The 16,635-nt window shown below is 39.7% G+C and overlaps 1 protein-coding gene across 5 annotated transcripts in view; it reads right to left on the bottom strand.

Moving 5' to 3' along the window:
• Cep128 (centrosomal protein 128) overlaps positions 1-16,635 on the bottom strand; it is a 335,390-nt gene that overhangs the window by 291,530 nt on the left and 27,225 nt on the right. For 4 of the 5 annotated variants that reach the window (XM_057783389.1, XM_057783390.1, XM_057783391.1 and 1 more), the window contains 2 exons: positions 8,301-8,427; positions 7,158-7,273 (listed from right to left, as the gene is read on the bottom strand). The exons of the other annotated variant lie outside the window; for it this stretch is intronic. In XM_057783389.1, the coding sequence (XP_057639372.1) occupies positions 7,158-7,273; positions 8,301-8,427 (243 nt within the window). The remainder of the gene's footprint in view (positions 1-7,157; positions 7,274-8,300; positions 8,428-16,635) is intronic. 5 annotated transcript variants of the gene reach the window in all.

Genomic DNA, 16,635 nt, shown 5'->3' with positions numbered 1-16,635 from the left:
CACCAAAAGCAAATGAACATGCTATATTACGATAAATCTTCACCACATCAGACTACATGCCTAGGTGACCAACGCACATGCCAAGACACTCTTGCCAACACGTGAACATCCATGTACAAGAAAGCATGGAGCCACATTTCTCTTAACAAGAATGCTAAATTCAACCCCACAGAGCAGATCATAGTATTTCATGTTTCCTTTGAAAGGATCACACAGCACTGCAAATGCCATCAAAACCACTGCACATCAGTCAGGCTAGATAGCAAAACATAACAATGTACAGTAATATTCAATTTATGCACAGTTTACAGGCAGGCAACAAGCAATAAAATATAGCCAGGGTTTCTTTTTAAAACAAAGAAATAATGAATTATGAGTCGGGATAGGAATGGAGAGATGGCTCACTGGATGCTGCTCCATAGGACATGGGTGCTATTTCAAACAACCATATAATGACTCACAACCATCTGCAATTCCAGGTGCAAGGGATCAGACATCTTCTTTTGACTTCTGTAGGTACCAAGCATACATGTGTTGCACAGACATACATGCAGACAAAACACCCACACACATAAAACTTTTTTATTTATTTTTTTTATTGTTTCTAACATCAGGACAGGCTATACCCATTTCTTAAAGGAGCCTACTTAGTAGTAGAAAACAGTCTTGTCTTGTCCTGGGTGATGAATACATGGCATTCAATCTATTGTGCCTTAAACATAAATATATATACTTTATATAAATATGTATCCTACAGTTTATAGTAAAATAATTTTAAGATACAGAGATTTATTGAAACAAGAAATACCCATTTCAATAAATACTCATTTCAATAAATGCTCATTGAACAACTAATCAGTGCCAGCTTCCTGCTGGGAAATAAACATATGACAACCGAACATTGGAGAAAACCACGTAAACAAAGCATTAAGAAGACACACAGTAAGAAGAATTAAAGCACATCTTGAGACAACAGACTTACAGATGAACAAGAGAATCCACTGAGCTTGGCCATAAGGAGAACATGAATCCCAATCTGTAAAACAGACTGAGGACCCCTGCCTTTCCCATGCAGTTATCTAACCTTCAAAACCTGTCAATTTATCCATTTAACAGCTTTCGAATCTACTTCCTTCCTTCCAACTCTACATATACTAATGCAAATGGCCATTAATTCACACCTGAACACAAGACTATCCTAATTCATATGTGCACACTGGCTACTTTCTACAGTGGAGACAGACTGACCATCAGCTCTTGGACGTTTTTCAGCATATAGCCTGCCTTACAGTGCTATCTTTGCTCTTGCCAAGCTAACTGTCCTATCTCAGATGACTCTACCCATTTCCGGATCTCCGTTTGATCAGTCTTTCAGTAAGTCACATGTCTGTTATACCGCCTGCCCAATGACCAGTGTTTCTTTCCATGATAGCATGCATCTTAATTCTTATTACAGGTGCACTAATGTCATTGCTTGATCAATACCTAGTTACCACATTCAGAATATAAACTCAACAAAAGGAAAGGATTTCACTCACAACTGATTCCAAACACAAGCACTGTCCCAAAAACAGAAACTAAGTACAGAAAATGAAAAATGAATGAGTAATGTTAAAACACTCCTCTATGCTGTTCAATCGTACAGTCTGTACTAGCAAGTTATACTTAAAAATAATAGTCTCAGGGAAACTCCTACAAGGTGTTTTCTAATGCATCTCATTCCGTTTTATAGTGTGCTGAAGACAGCAACAACCACAGATGGGTTTCCTGAGGTCACCTCTGAGCACCTCATCTTGAAATAATCACAACAAAGATGCCAAAGCGGGAAGCTGTTCCCACTCTTTCCTAATTAATTTAGCTACTTAAGACAACAAAGAAAAAATTCAACTCTACAAAAGAAAAAAAACTTTAAGAAACAGAGGAAGAAAATATATTCATAGAAACTGTTATAATAACTTCAAAAAAATTTCAAATTTCTTACTTAATATAAAGTAGTGTCATCAATTATTCAACAATCAGAAAAAGACCAATAGAAGAAAAAATTAGTAAATCAACCATACAAAAGGTGATAGTCTTTTATGGAAATATCTCTTACATTCAAAGAGATGGGAACTTTTGCTGGATCTAACAGCTGAGTTAATAATACACCTTGAGGACACTTAAGACTTAACCTGATTAAAACTGGATTATTTTAATTAGATTTTCTATTGCCATGACCAAAATATAGTTTATTTCACCTTTCGGTCCATTGTCCAAAGGGAGTCAGGCCATGACTGAAGCTGGTTCAGAGGCCATGAAGAATGCCTGCCGCCCACTGGCTTGCTCCGCCTACTCTCTAACACCACCTGGGACCACCTGCGCAGGGATGGTACTGCCTACAGTGAGTGGGGCCTTCCACACCAACTGTTCATACAGACTTGCCCACAGGCCAATCTTAGGGAGGCATTTTCTCAGCTAGGATTTCCTCCTCCCAGACATGTGGCAAAAGCCAAGCAGCATACCTGCTATGTCGGCACTCAGCCCCTTTGTTTAGCCTGCCTTTAAGAGGACAATATAAAAATCAACCTTTCTTACTTTGAATTTCTCATGTAATCTATAGCTTTCATATGTATTCTTCCATACCCCTGACCCAGACAACAATGCATTGTGTGTATATATGTATCTATTCATGTATATTAATCATTTGTTGGAAACAGAAAATGGGTCAAAAGCAACCTTACACAATGAACGCCCACCATAAACGTTGGTAAATTTGAAGTACTGACTTCCTTGGGATCATTTGTGGTCTACTTGAGTCAGTGACTTGATCCCTTGTAAAACTCTGTTAAAGATTTCTGTAAAGTGTCCCTCAATCCTGCACAAATTGTACAATACCATTCACTAACTACAGAGCAAAGCCCTTTTTTAGGGACAGATAGGTGCTAAGGAAACATCAGTTATATGTAACAGACAGACTACAGACAGGCCAGAATCACAAACTACAGACAGACAGAAGACACATGGAGAGAAATGGAGGATTCAAACAAGGGCTTACTCACGGTCAAATTAATCCAAGGGAAGTGCTGGTTTTTCTTTCCTCAAAGCAACACCAACACGTTTTGGTGCCTTGAAGGCTGTCTTTAATGTTCTTACCTGATGCATTTGCTCATATCTGCTCCAACCTAGCAAGCTAACCTAGTAGGCTTTCTGAAGAGTGAACCATATGCACAGGAAATGAAAGAAAATTGATCCAGCTAAATTCAATATGTTGGCTACTTTTATGTCAATTTGACACAAGCTAGAGCTATCTGAAAGGGAGGAACATGGACTGAGAAAATGCTCCATATCAGGCTCTAAGGCACTTTCTTAATTAGTGATTGATGGGAGAGGTACCAAACCTGGGCTGGTGGCCCATGCTCTATGAGAAAGTAAAGGCTGAGAATGCCATGAAAAACAAGGCAGTAAGCAGCACATCTCCACGTCTGCATCAGCTCCTGCCTCCAGGTTCCTGCCCTGTTTGAGTTCCTGTCCTGACTTCCTTCAGTGATGAACAGGGATACAAACATGTAAGTCAAATAATCCCTTTCCTTCCCAAGCTGCTTTGGTCATGGTTTTTCATCACAGAATATTACCCATAAGACACTCAATTTTTAATTCTTTTTATTGTTTCAGAGTTCCATGCATGTATATAATGTATCTACTCAACTCTACTCCCAGTCCCTCAGTTCCTTCCATCTGCCCCCAACACCTGTCTGTTGCGGGGGCTCCTTCGGCTCCTTCAGCCAATAGCCGCTGAGATACCAGCCCATTGGGGCGTGGTCTCTCTCCCTTTAAAAAAGCGGCCACTTCCCTCCGCTTGCTCTCTGGCTTCAGGCTCCACTTCCGGCGACTAGGCTCCCGTCCTGATTGTACAGAGGGCTTTTGTCTGGGACAATGATCTGTACGTTGTTCCCCCTTAAATAAATAACCATCCTATTAATTATAATTCCAAACTGGTGTGGGATTGTTTGTGACTTACGCCTTCATCTGGCACCCGAACGTTTGGTCTTAGGACCCCTCCTTCCTCCGCTTGGCTGCCTGCCGCCAGCTCGGCTTGGCGTGAGCCCTCCCTCCCCCAGCCACAGCCTGTGTCTTGTGTGTGGAGCCAGCAGTTTAATATAAATTATCATGCAGGTGACCTATTGCCGCAATGGAATACCCAAATTAACATTCCTGCTGCTTCTAGAGCCTATATTTCTGAGGAAAATATTAAAAGATATTACAGACAGCCTGTGTTTTCCCATCCCCAGGAGTGGAAGATAATATGCTTTTCCCTGAATGTGCCCACAGCAATAGGAAGATGATGAGGAATTTCGAAATGGACAGATGCACTGAAAAGAAACACAAACTGTTACATGAATATATGCCACCTTAGACTGATGCCAAGGTTTTGTGAGGTGAACTGACAAGTCTTATAACTGGATATCCACCCATCCCTGCACTGGACTTGTACAATGCTATTTTATTCACAGGGTCCAGAGAACAATTGGGGTGGAAAAATTAAAATTCCTGTCTTCAAGCAAAAAAAGAAAAAAAGAAAAAGAAAAAGGGGAAATGATGTAGATGGGTCTTTTGTCTATGTATTAATTTCATTAATTAATAAAGAAACTGCTTGGCCTGATAGGGCAGAATTTAGATAGGCGGAGTAGACCGAATAGAACGCTGGGAAGAAGGGAAGTGAGCCAGATGCCATGCCTCTCCTCTCCAGGGCAGACGCCATGGAGCCAGCCACCAGGTCAGACATGCTGAATCTTTCCCAGTAAGCCACCACTTCGTGGTGTTACACAGATTATTAGAAATGGGTTAATCAAGATGTGAGAGTTAGCCAATAAGAGGCTGAAACTAATGGGCCAGGCAGTGTTTAAATGAATACAGTTTATGTGTTGTTATTTCAGGTAAAGCTAGCTGGGAGCCGGGCCACAGCCCGGGTGTAAAGCTAACCATGCAGGAGCCGGGCAGGATGAGAAGCAGGCCTGCTCACCTCCTTACTACGCCTGTCCCTCCTAACTCTATGAGCTTTGTTTTTAACTGCACTGAGTCTACACAGAACTGTTTAGGCACGGATGCAGGACTATCCGCTGAAGCAAGGATCACATTCATGAAGAAAGTGCTTACAATGCCAGCAGCCATCAACAGCCAACAGAGGAATTGCATGAGCCTTTCCACCTTCTGTGCTGGGATTGTAACTGGCTTGATCTTACGTGGCTCATTAGAATACACTCATAACTGCTGTGAACGCCTGCGTGCAAGCAAAGGCCTCGTTGCGGCAGATGTCTATGACCTCAGGCTCTTGCAGTCTTTCCGCCACTGCTTCCATAATGATCCCTGAGCCTCGGCAGAAGAGGGTATAATATAGAGGTCCCAGTCTCATTATCTGCATATGGACCATCTGAGGGTCTCTGTATTCATCACCATCTACTACAAAAAAAAAAAAAAAAGTTTAAAAATGCTCTTTAATCTATGGGTTTAAGGGTATGACCTGGGTGGTGGATGGGTGACAGGTTATTTCTATGTCCCATTAGCAGAATAATAGTATTAGATTCTTCCTATGACTTAGGCAATCACGTGTTTTTAGCTCAGTATGATACCAGACATAACCTCCATCTTGTGGAACAGGCCTTAAACCCAACTGCAAAGTGTTGACGACTCCCGCCACTGGCGCCACTACTGTACCAGTGGGCCATTCTGCCAGGCCGCAGCTACTGTAGCTTGCAGGGTTCACAGCAGGGTAAGAATGACGGCTGATTATTTTCCTCCTCCAGCACTGTGTACAGAACTCCCTAGCACTATCAAAAGCTAACCAGTAGGGATGAACTTTCCAGATGACTACTAACTCTCCATTTCTTAGCTGCTGTGAATAGAGCACAGTTTATCTCACATGTTCATACTCAAGAGCAACAGTACTAGTCTGTATTCTAATGGGATATCACTGGCCAACAACTCAAAAAAAAAAAAAAAAGGTATCACATGCCTGGCATGTAGCATTTCTTATTTGACAGTCTGTGGAATCTGGGAGTATCACTGTCCCCATTAAAAGGTAACTCCACTTGAACTCCATATGTATATATGTGGGGGTGGGGGGATTGCATGCACACATATTTTTAGGAAGCTTCTCTAGTGGTTGGTTTCCACGGCTTTTTCAAATGTCTTCACTGTTATCCTTCCCCATACTGTCGTCTACCCACCCCTCCCGACACCCTCCACATGTAAGCCTTTCTGTTTCACCATTTCCCTCTCCTGCTTCACCTGCATTCTATCCACCATCTCACTTGAGACCCACCCACTGCCACATGGCCTCTTACTAGCTTCATGACTTCTACGTTTGCCCCAGTCTAAACACACATATCCAAAGACTCAAAACCGGCATCAAAATATATGACAGAGAACATTCAATATTTGCCTTTGTGGGTCTGGGTTATCCTACTCAGAGTGATATTTCAATTCCATCCATTTACCTGTGAATTTCAATTCTTCATTTTTCTGTAGGGCTGAATACTGTTCTGCTATTACATACACCAAATTTCCATATCAACTCATCTACTGATGGACATCTGGACTGTCTCAATATCCTGGGTATTGTGAATTTGTTACCATTTCTTTTACTGATCTTAGTCTCAAAGCAACTTTAACTTGCAATTCCCTTTACAGCTACGAATGTTGAACTTCTTAAAATATTTCTTAGCCATTTCTATTTCTTTTTTTGAAATGCTCTTTTTTACATCTTCAAAATATAATGCTCCACAACAAAATCCAAAATAGATGATACAGATTTGTATACTGAAAATAATATTCATGAATTATAAGAAATGCTCTTCCTGGTGGGAGCAGCTGCTAAGGACAAGGCATGAAGAAGGGATGTGTGTGACTTGTCTGCACTGGGGACTCCTCTCAATCGTAAGGAATAAAAATGTATTTGTGCACTGAATATAAAATATGTTTGGCTTAAAAAGAGAAAAAAGTCAGTGCAAGATTATTGATGATCACCAAAAGCTACAGAGAAACCCTGTCTCGAAAAACCAAAAAAAAAAGATTATTGATGATCAAATTCTTAGTTGAGATATGTCCATAAAATTCAAGAGTCAGTCATTTATAAACAAGTAGAACATGCAACAGATAAACTACACAACGTTACAAAGTACCTGGACCATGTCATCTGTCTCCCGAACAAACCGAACACCAGTTCTGGACCTGTTTCGTTTAAGACCCTGTGGCTGGTAGTCCTTCAGAGGTGAGGTAGGTGTAAAGCGGAGACTCTCTTTCCAATGCAAAGAAGAAGAAAGGGCATTAAAACACCACACAAGAACAATCTAAAATTTCCCTTGACAACTGCAGACCAGACATAGAGACACCCAGTCACTCTTAGCCTAGATTTCCTAAGTAACATACTGAGCCATAAAGAACACAACAGCATTGCTTTAAAGTAGATAAAATGAACAACAAACTTAGCCTGAAAACAGAACATGACAAAAGGTTCAATTTTTAATACTGGCAAAAGCAGCAACACATTTTCTCCTACATAAAAGTAACTACTAAAAACCTAAAAGCTTTAGTCCTCCCTAAAATATAACATCCCACTAATAACATCAAATCTTGCAAATGTCAAATAAATTAATCTAAAGACAAAACAGTGCATAACAATCAATAAAAACAGACTACATAAAAACATATAATAGTGTTCAACTTTAATCACCATTATGAGTAACAGCAGTATTCACAACTCCAGGAACCAACGTTCCTCCAACTAAATCACTCCCATCACTGAGGATGTTTATGCGCGATTCGAACCTGATTCTCAGTACTACAGGGAAATACGAGTTAATTATAGGCAAACAAAGTGCTTAATACTTTTAACACCATCATTGGCATCTAGCTGAACACCAGGCTAAAATTCGCCTGCTTATAGCATGTGTTACAGCATAGTTCACAATCAGAAACTGTAAAACTACTGCGCCAAGAGAAGATTAGAAAGAAAACATACCAAAGTAAATTTTATTTCTGCATTGGTTTTGAAGTTTGAGCAGCAATTAAAAGCCAAGCTTTGTTGAGTAAAGCTTCAGGTCTACACAGCCTGAGGAAAATAAAATTAATAAACCCAGACTTTCAGAGGCCCTTTAAAAAACAACATGCACTATACTGTCCAACAGGTGCACGTACTGTGTGTGTGTAGTATCTAATCTATAAGATCTATAATCTTGTGAATATGCTGTATTTCTCTAATGATTAAAGCATTCAGTATGTACTTCAGGAAGGAAAAAGACTTTTAGAACACACAAGGGGTCTACCTGCCACAGCGCCACCATCAAGATCACTGGCACTCAAGCTGGTGACAGAAACACTTCTCCCTCCTGAGTTTCTCTGTAAGCGCTGACTCCGCAGTTGGCTTATTGACTGCTCCAAATCTTCCTTTAACTGAAGAAGATGCTCAAGAGTTACTCTTCTTAAGAAACCCCTAAGCACAATAGACACATCTGAAAGTGGTTTCTGAAATATCCGACTTATCCAGGAAAAAAATGCTATCAGAGGAATTTTAAACTGAGTTATGTTAGGAAATAGAAAAACTAATAAATGCAAGTATTTGAAGAACAAATGCTAAGGTCTGACTTATAATGGTACTATCACTGCCTCATCCCCTCTTCCTATTGCCAGAAAGAGACACTCACCACACACACACACACACACACACACACACACACACACACGGGCTTGCAAACTAGACTGAAATGACTTACTCGCATTTGTGTAGAAAGATAACAAGACCAGCCAACACATTTTAATGAAAACGAAAAGCATTCTTATAACCATTCTGTTAGAAATCCAGGTGTGAAGAGTGGACACAGAACAGTTATTGAAGGGACTGAGGCACCACCAAACAGCATCAGAACACCGCATACATTCATGGAAAGAGGACACATGCCAGAGAACTGTGAGAACAAATGTCAGCACATACTAAGATTGGTGGTTTTAACACCCATGTGCATGTACACACACATGCACACTTAGAATAGTAAAAGAGCTATCTATAAAGAACAAAATAAGCTAAATACTGGACATAGTATCGAGACAAACAAATAGTTGCAGACCTAAGAAGAAATCTCAAGTAACACCCAAAAAAGCAAAGAAGAAAGCTGAGAAAATCTGTCCAACCTGGTTTCTGGGACACCTCAGACATTATGCAAGCATGAATAATACATAAATTCATCTCAAATCATCTCTAGGTCTTTGAGAATAAGGTCAAAACAAGGCAGTTGATCGAGAAGAGACTTCCTAAACTCTGCCAGAGTGAAAAGGTAGAGAGCCCCTTATTGTAAGCACAAACAAGTATTTAATAACCTGGGGAAGTGTACAGAAGATAGTCAGCCCAGCCACAGGGAAAGCAGAAAGATCACATATGAAGCAAACTCATTTTCATTTCAGCTCGCTACACTTGGCTAAACCTGATTTGAGCACACTCTTTGAAGCAAAGTCAGTTTCCATTTCTTCCTATTGTTTTTTGCAAAATAATCTAGCTTTTTTTGTTTCATATTAAGTCATCTGTGTTTTCCTTTCAGCTGAGGCTACTTCCTTCCTGAAGACCAATACCCCTGTGATAACCACATTTTTATCCATCCTTGGAGAAAACATTAGGATGGTTTCTCTTTAACTTCGCCATTGTTTTACTATGGGACTATGTAAACTCTATTTGTTTGATCCTATTTTTTAACCCATAGAGATCATAGAATGGATAACTTGGTATGTTTTATGTGCTGTGAATTCATTGTCTTATCCTGTCTCTCTTCTCATTGCCTCCTATCCCTTGTCTTCTTCAGAAGGGTTTGGTTTGGTTAAGACAGGGTTTTCCAGTGTAGCCCACACCGGCTTGACACTCATGCTGATCTTCCTGCCTCACCCTCAGGAGTACTGTGATTACCACCACGTGTGAGCCGCCACACCTGGCATTTATTATTATTTTAATGTTATCCTATTGATCTTCCATCATTCCCTTTTCATCCTTACATTCTTCTCTTTGGATATCTTCTTTGGCCTGACTTTAAGTTCGTTCTCTTTCAACTGCCTACTGACTCCTATTTAATCCCTCCATCGAAAGCTGCTTGGCTATTTAAATCATCTAATGTTCTACTTGTAGTTACTTGCACTTAGTTTTTAATTATATCATATAATTTCTTGAACACATTATACTGGTTTTCATAGTTCCACTATAATTGACTGTCTGCATTTTCCTTTGTCTTGACAGTCACATTTTCTATTCTCTTGTGCCTGCTTATTTTTTATCATACAGAGACAATGAGCATAATAATCCAAAGTAATAATTTACAGCTGTGAAGGACACATCTTCCTTCAGAAGATCATGTGATTTTCCTTCCAGTGGGAAGCTGGGTTAGAATAAGTAGAAAGCCCAAACCCCCTCAAACAGGTAGGAATTGAATTTTTTTTTTTTTTTTTTTTTTTGGTTTTTCGAGACAGGGTTTCTCTGTGGTTTTGGAGCCTGTCCTGGAACTAGCTCTTGTAGACCAGGCTGGTCTCGAACTCACAGAGATCCGCCTGTCTCTGCCTCCCAAGTGCTGGGATTAAAGGCGTGCGCCACCACCGCCCAGCAGGAATTGAATTTATTCTGTCCCCATGAAGGCTAATCTATTTTCACTTCTGATTCATCTTTTCTCCTAAATTACCCTTTGGGACCAGAGCTGATTTTTGAAAGGTCGTAACCTAAGTTTTTTATTGCCTGATGATTCCTTATTCCAGCCTCTCTGTTTTTAAGCCACTTCTGAAATTAGCCATGTCCTTGAAGAGGGAAAGAGTTGTGGATGTAAGACTGATGTTCTAGACTCCTCTTCTCCCCAGAGCTCTGCACTACCCCGGCAGCAGCTCGAGTCATAGCCGCACCACTGCTGCACTTTCTTCGCCTTTCTAGTTGGTCCAAAGGAAACTGGTCCAGAAAGTAAATGGTGCCAAAAACCACTTAGATATGGAGGTGCCAGCTAACAAATCCTAAGCTATAGTTAAAGGTAATAAAACACACTGTGTGTGTGTGTGTTTTATTACCTTTAACCAGAGAGAGAGAGAGAGAGAGAGAGAGAGGAGAAGGAGGCAAAAACAGACACAGAGACAGATACAGAGATGGGGGGAGGCACACACAGACAGAGATCACAGATCACCACTAAAAAAAAAAAAAAAAAAATTGACCCACCATAGGATATATAGAAAAATATTACAAAACAAGAGAAATAAAGAATCATTTCAAAATCTAGGAACAATAAAAGGTACCAAAAATTAATCACTCCAGAATATGAAAAAATTTAGAATAATATGCAACCTAATGTTGTTGTAGGATATTTTGATCGCAATATGACACTCCCAAGATTTGCCAGTAAAGTTAAACCTTAAATCAGGGGCCAGAGCTATTGACTAGCTGACCAGAGCTGACCATAGAGAAGACAGCAATTTGGATAGACAAGATGCACAGGAAGGAAAGGGCAATGACTTGAGTTTGGCACTTCCTTTTGGTTCTGAGGTGAGGAAGAGATGAGTGTCTTCCAGTGTCTCAGGCCAAAAAGCAAGGTCAACTAGTTACTACTCAACTTCCCTGAGCTAGCAGGTTTTCATCCTAGCCTTGACTCCCAAGTCTTATTGATAAACAGAACAACAGAGATTTAATTTAAACATACATATTGCGGTCGCAGAACAGCCAGGCCACAGGACCAAAAGCACTGCCAGGCCTGAGTAGTGGGCAGCGTGCTGACTGTGGGGTCATGGGGCTCCAGGTGATAATTTAAAAAAAAAAATCAGTAGATTCATGCACAGCTCTTAGCCAACAGAAAAAGATACCTTGGCACCCAATATGGGATACCAAATGTATTTTTGCTTTCTCATAGGGCCACCAGCTCTCCAACAACACAAAGACTTATAATTAGACTTAGCTTAGGCGTGTCCTACTAGCTTATAACTTAAATTAACCTTTTTCTATTAATCTACACTTTGTCACACAGCTTTTACTTTTCTTTCATTCTGAATATCAGAATTCCTCCATGTCTGATTGGTATCTTCTCCACACACCTAGATTCATCCCCAGTTCCTCTCTTTTTCATGGAAGGCCTGCCTATCTCTCTTTCCTAGCTATTGGCCATTCACCTTTTTATTAAACTAATCACAATGACACATTTTCACAGAGTGTACAAATATCCCATAACATAATGTTATAAATTTTCATATGGAGACTGGAAAAATGGTTCAGCAAGAGCACTGGCTGCAAGGCACCAGGAGAGAACCAACTCCTGAGAGCTGTATTCTGACTGTAGCCATGGGCTGTGCATGTGCACACCTGTGTACATGAACACACACAAATAAAGTAAATTGTAAAGAGGTTTAGCAAATGCTTAACAATAGTGATTTTAGACAAATTTAAGAAATTACAAATAAATGTTTAGAAAATGTCCAAAAACATTATGAGCACTTAAATATTACCATAATAAAGTACGCATGATTATGTTCAATTTTGAAATAATGAAACTTAGTCTTCAAAAAATTTAGTAACTTGTTCAAAGTAATTGACATAATTTCTAAGGAGGAAATAAAATCAGAATTCAATTTCGATTCTGACTTCAAAGACTACATTTCTTCCATAAGTCTCAAGAAAATTCTTTTTGCATTACATTTTTTCAACATTGAGTACAAGGACATGTGTGTTGGAGAGCCCATAGCAGGGAGATCAGAGGACAACTTTCTGGAGTTGGGTTTCTCTTTTCCCCATGTGGGTTCCAAGGGCTGAACTCAGGCTGCCAGACCTGCATGGCAAGCACCTTTACCCTCTGAGCCACCTCACTATTCCTCTGAAAATATATATGTGTCTGTGTGTGTGTGTGTGTGTATTCACATCTAGTAGCTTCACAAGAAACTTGAGGATAAAATTTTCAACAAGATAATAACCTACTTCAAAAATCTGAAGTACATTGTTAAAATGAACTTAACAGGATGTAACTTGCAGAGACCCACAGCTGTGAGCCTGTTCCACCTTGACTGGAGGTCAGAGAGTTTGAGCTTATTCTTGCTCTCTCAAAGTTGCAGACAACAGGTGTGGCTACGAACAAGTGACTCTGACCTGGGGGGTGGTTAACTAGTATTCTGGGCATAGATGTGGACCTCTCCACCTGGACCAAGGTCCACTAGACCAAGTCTATTCCTTATATCGTGTTAATGAAGTCTACTGCATTCCCCCTCCCCATTTGGAGTGAAATATGTAAGCATATGGATAATAAACAAGGTGAATTCAGTATTCACTGAATGTCCCACAGGATGCTCTTCTGTGTTTCTGTCTCTTATTTCTCTCATATCTCTGTTCCTTTTACTTAATTCTAAATCTCATGTTTCTACCCTGGAATGTACAAATTATGTCGAAGCTGGCCTTCAACAGTATCTAATTAAATTTCTTAATTTGATTAATTTAATTTTATTAAATTAATTTTAATTTCTTAACAATAGACTTCCATTACTTAAAATTATTAAAAGACTGGTTAGTTCTTACCTTTAGGCAATGAATTACTGAGTATCAGCCACGGGAGTAGGGACCTCTGAACTAAGGGAAATGGCCAATGTCTGGTTTAAATCACCTTCTGTGGTGTCATTGGGCACTTTTGATAAGTGAAATCCATTACATAAAAAGAAAAACCTGGACTTTATTTAACATTCTTGAGAATTCACATACCAGATGGTAACTTCATATTATTCCCAAAGGAAAACTTTAATCAGAGTACTTATTGGGAAAAAATACCTATTAATGCAAGTTTCCGTGCTATAACTGGATCTTAAGTCTTTATACCATCCTTATCTTAAAAATGAATATAACTGTTCAAGGCCAGCCTGGTCTACAAGAGCTAGTTCCAGGACAGGAACCAAAAGCTACGGAGAAACCCTGTCTCGAAAATTCAAAAAAAAAAAAAAAAAAGAATATAACCCACTATTAACTACTTTAGTATCATCAACATCAGCCCAGACTTCTATTGCAGGCAGTACTAACATTTTATGTGGATTCTCCACCTTCAGGAGATTTCATCTTTACATCAGCACAAGAAAAACCCTGTTGCCTCACTAATAGCAACACAAGGTTCTAGAAGAAGCAAGATGAGGCTAATCCACTGCACAATTCTTCAAACATTCCAATATGAGAAGCAAAACATGTTCCAAATATGCATATTAAATATTAAAACAAACCCTTCTCACACATTCTCTGTGACTCTTCAGGTGACTTCATGGATTATAAGCAAAGAACTAAGCCTATGGTTGAATGAAGGAATCAAAGGCAAGTTGCTGCAGAGATACCTACACAGCCTTATCTGGACTACTGACAAGAGAGAGCCAAAGCATGGACTCAGCCCAGTATCTACCAACAGATGATCAAAAAAATGGGATATATATCAGAAATGCACATGTATAAATGCACACATATGCATGCAATATATTCTCCAGCCCATGCAGAAAAATGAATTCATATCATTTGCAAGGAAATGGAGATCACCACAACAAGCAAACTAAGCCTGCCTAGATGAACTGAATGACATAAAATTGAAGAAAATTAATTTAAGAGAAGCAGAGCAGAGTTTGGAAGGGAAGATGAGCAGGGAAGCGAAGATGAAGGCAGCAGGGAGGGATGAGTGAGACTGACACAAAGGAACCCAACACTTTATAAGCTGATATAAGCAAAAAAAAAAAAAAAAAGTTAGGGGGAAATAAAAGACAAACTCAGTGTTGGAGATTATAAAGAGCCAAGGGAACAATAGTTAAATAGAGATGGTTGCGAGAAAAAGACAACCCAGAGGCTATAAAAGACCAAAATGAATACTCACTGTGGTTCCCTTGTTAGGAGAAATCAACTCAGGAAAAAACACCACAGCAGATACTCATATTCCAAAATGTTCCCCTTACCCATTGACAAATTATTTTCGCAGAGTTAAAATAACAACAAATAAATATTTAAACACACAAACTACATATCCATTTGCTGCAGGTTAACAATAGTCATTTATAAAACCTAAGCTAATAATAAGAGCTCCAGTCTTCCCTAAGGCAAAAGAGTTGATTCTGTTTCTCTAAGAAGCATCTCTTTATATTTTAAAAGGAAAATGCTAATTCAAGTAGGCAACAGATATTCACCATGGTGAAATTTTATAACAGTTGAACTATCACTGGTTAAAATATATTATACTATTATAAAGCATATATGAATAAAAAAAAGCATGTTTCAGTGGCTGGTGAGGTAGCACAGTCTGTAAAAGCACTTTGTCACCAAACCTGATAATCCAATTCCATCCCTGGGGGAGCCCCCACAGTTAAAGGAAAGAGCTATCCCTGCAAGTTGTCCTGACTTCAACACATACAGTAAGGCACATCACATGCACACGTGTGCACGCACACACACACGTGTGTGTGCACAAACACACACACACAGAGTAAATAAATAAAATTATGTTTAAAGATTTATTTCATTTCATTTGATGGGTATGAGTGATTTGCCTATAGGTATACACACCATGCTTATGCATGGTGCCCACAAAGGCCAGAGGGGGCATTAGATCCCCTGTAACTATAGTTACAGATGGTTTTGAGCTGCCATGTGTGGGCTGAGAACTGAATTCAGGCCCTCTGTAAGCACAGCAAGTACTCTGGAACCACTGAGCTATTTTCCAGCCCCAATAAAATGTAATTTTAAAAAAAGACAGGAGCAGGGAGGATAGACAAGCAGCTTGGCTGCTAAAATGTTTGCCATGCAAGCATCAGAAACTGATCCAATTCACAGAACCCACATAAAAAGCAAACTTTTTTGGTGGAAATATCATAACTGTAATTTCAACCTGGGCAGATGGAAACAGGTGAATCCCTGAGTCTTGCAGGCCAGCCAGCCTAGCATAACCTATGAGCTCCAGATCCCAGTGAGAGACCTTGTCTCAAAAAGATAGACAGCTCCTGAGGAATAACACTAAAGGATGTCCTCTGACCTACACACACACACAGACGTTCGTCCTCACATATACAAAGCAACACACATCCACACACACAACATAATAATTGGTCTTTTTTAAAAGATGGACAATTCTACCATGTACTTTCAGGATTTGAAGACAATAAACAAAAAGATGCAGGTAAATCATTTGGTGCCACAGTAACACAGCTTCCAGCATCTGATCTTGCAAACAGCTGTCAGAATAAGCTGCCATGAGAATCATTCATGAGAAACTCTGAGCTGCCTGTCTCCTGATAACATCTAGGCAGTAGAAGAAAATTGCTGCTATCCTGAGTAGTTCGAACATGGAGCAATTAGTGCCATCATTCATGGACATGTCGGAATGAAAAAGCCACAACAACCGATTGTCAGAACAGAACAAGAGCTTCAGGAGCCAGAGAAGGAAAATTAGAGGAGGCTATGGAAGAGCCATGAGCAAAAAGACTCTTGCTCTCCTAGGTCTTTTTTCTAAGAGTGGCTGGAGACAGACGCCTGTTGGTTTGACTAGTCACTCCAGAGAGTTCAACAGTGCTCAATTCTAGCTACTACCATCAGTGTGACAAAGTAGGGCTGTTTTCTGGTTCTAATGAATAATGTCCTAGTTTTACACAAACAAATTCAAAAGTAAA

This window comes from Chionomys nivalis, chromosome 10 (genome assembly GCF_950005125.1).
Source record: "Chionomys nivalis chromosome 10, mChiNiv1.1, whole genome shotgun sequence".
NCBI lineage: Eukaryota > Metazoa > Chordata > Mammalia > Rodentia > Cricetidae > Chionomys > Chionomys nivalis.
The sequence above is the reverse complement of the archived record's forward strand: the minus strand, read 5'-3'. Positions and strand labels throughout refer to the sequence as shown.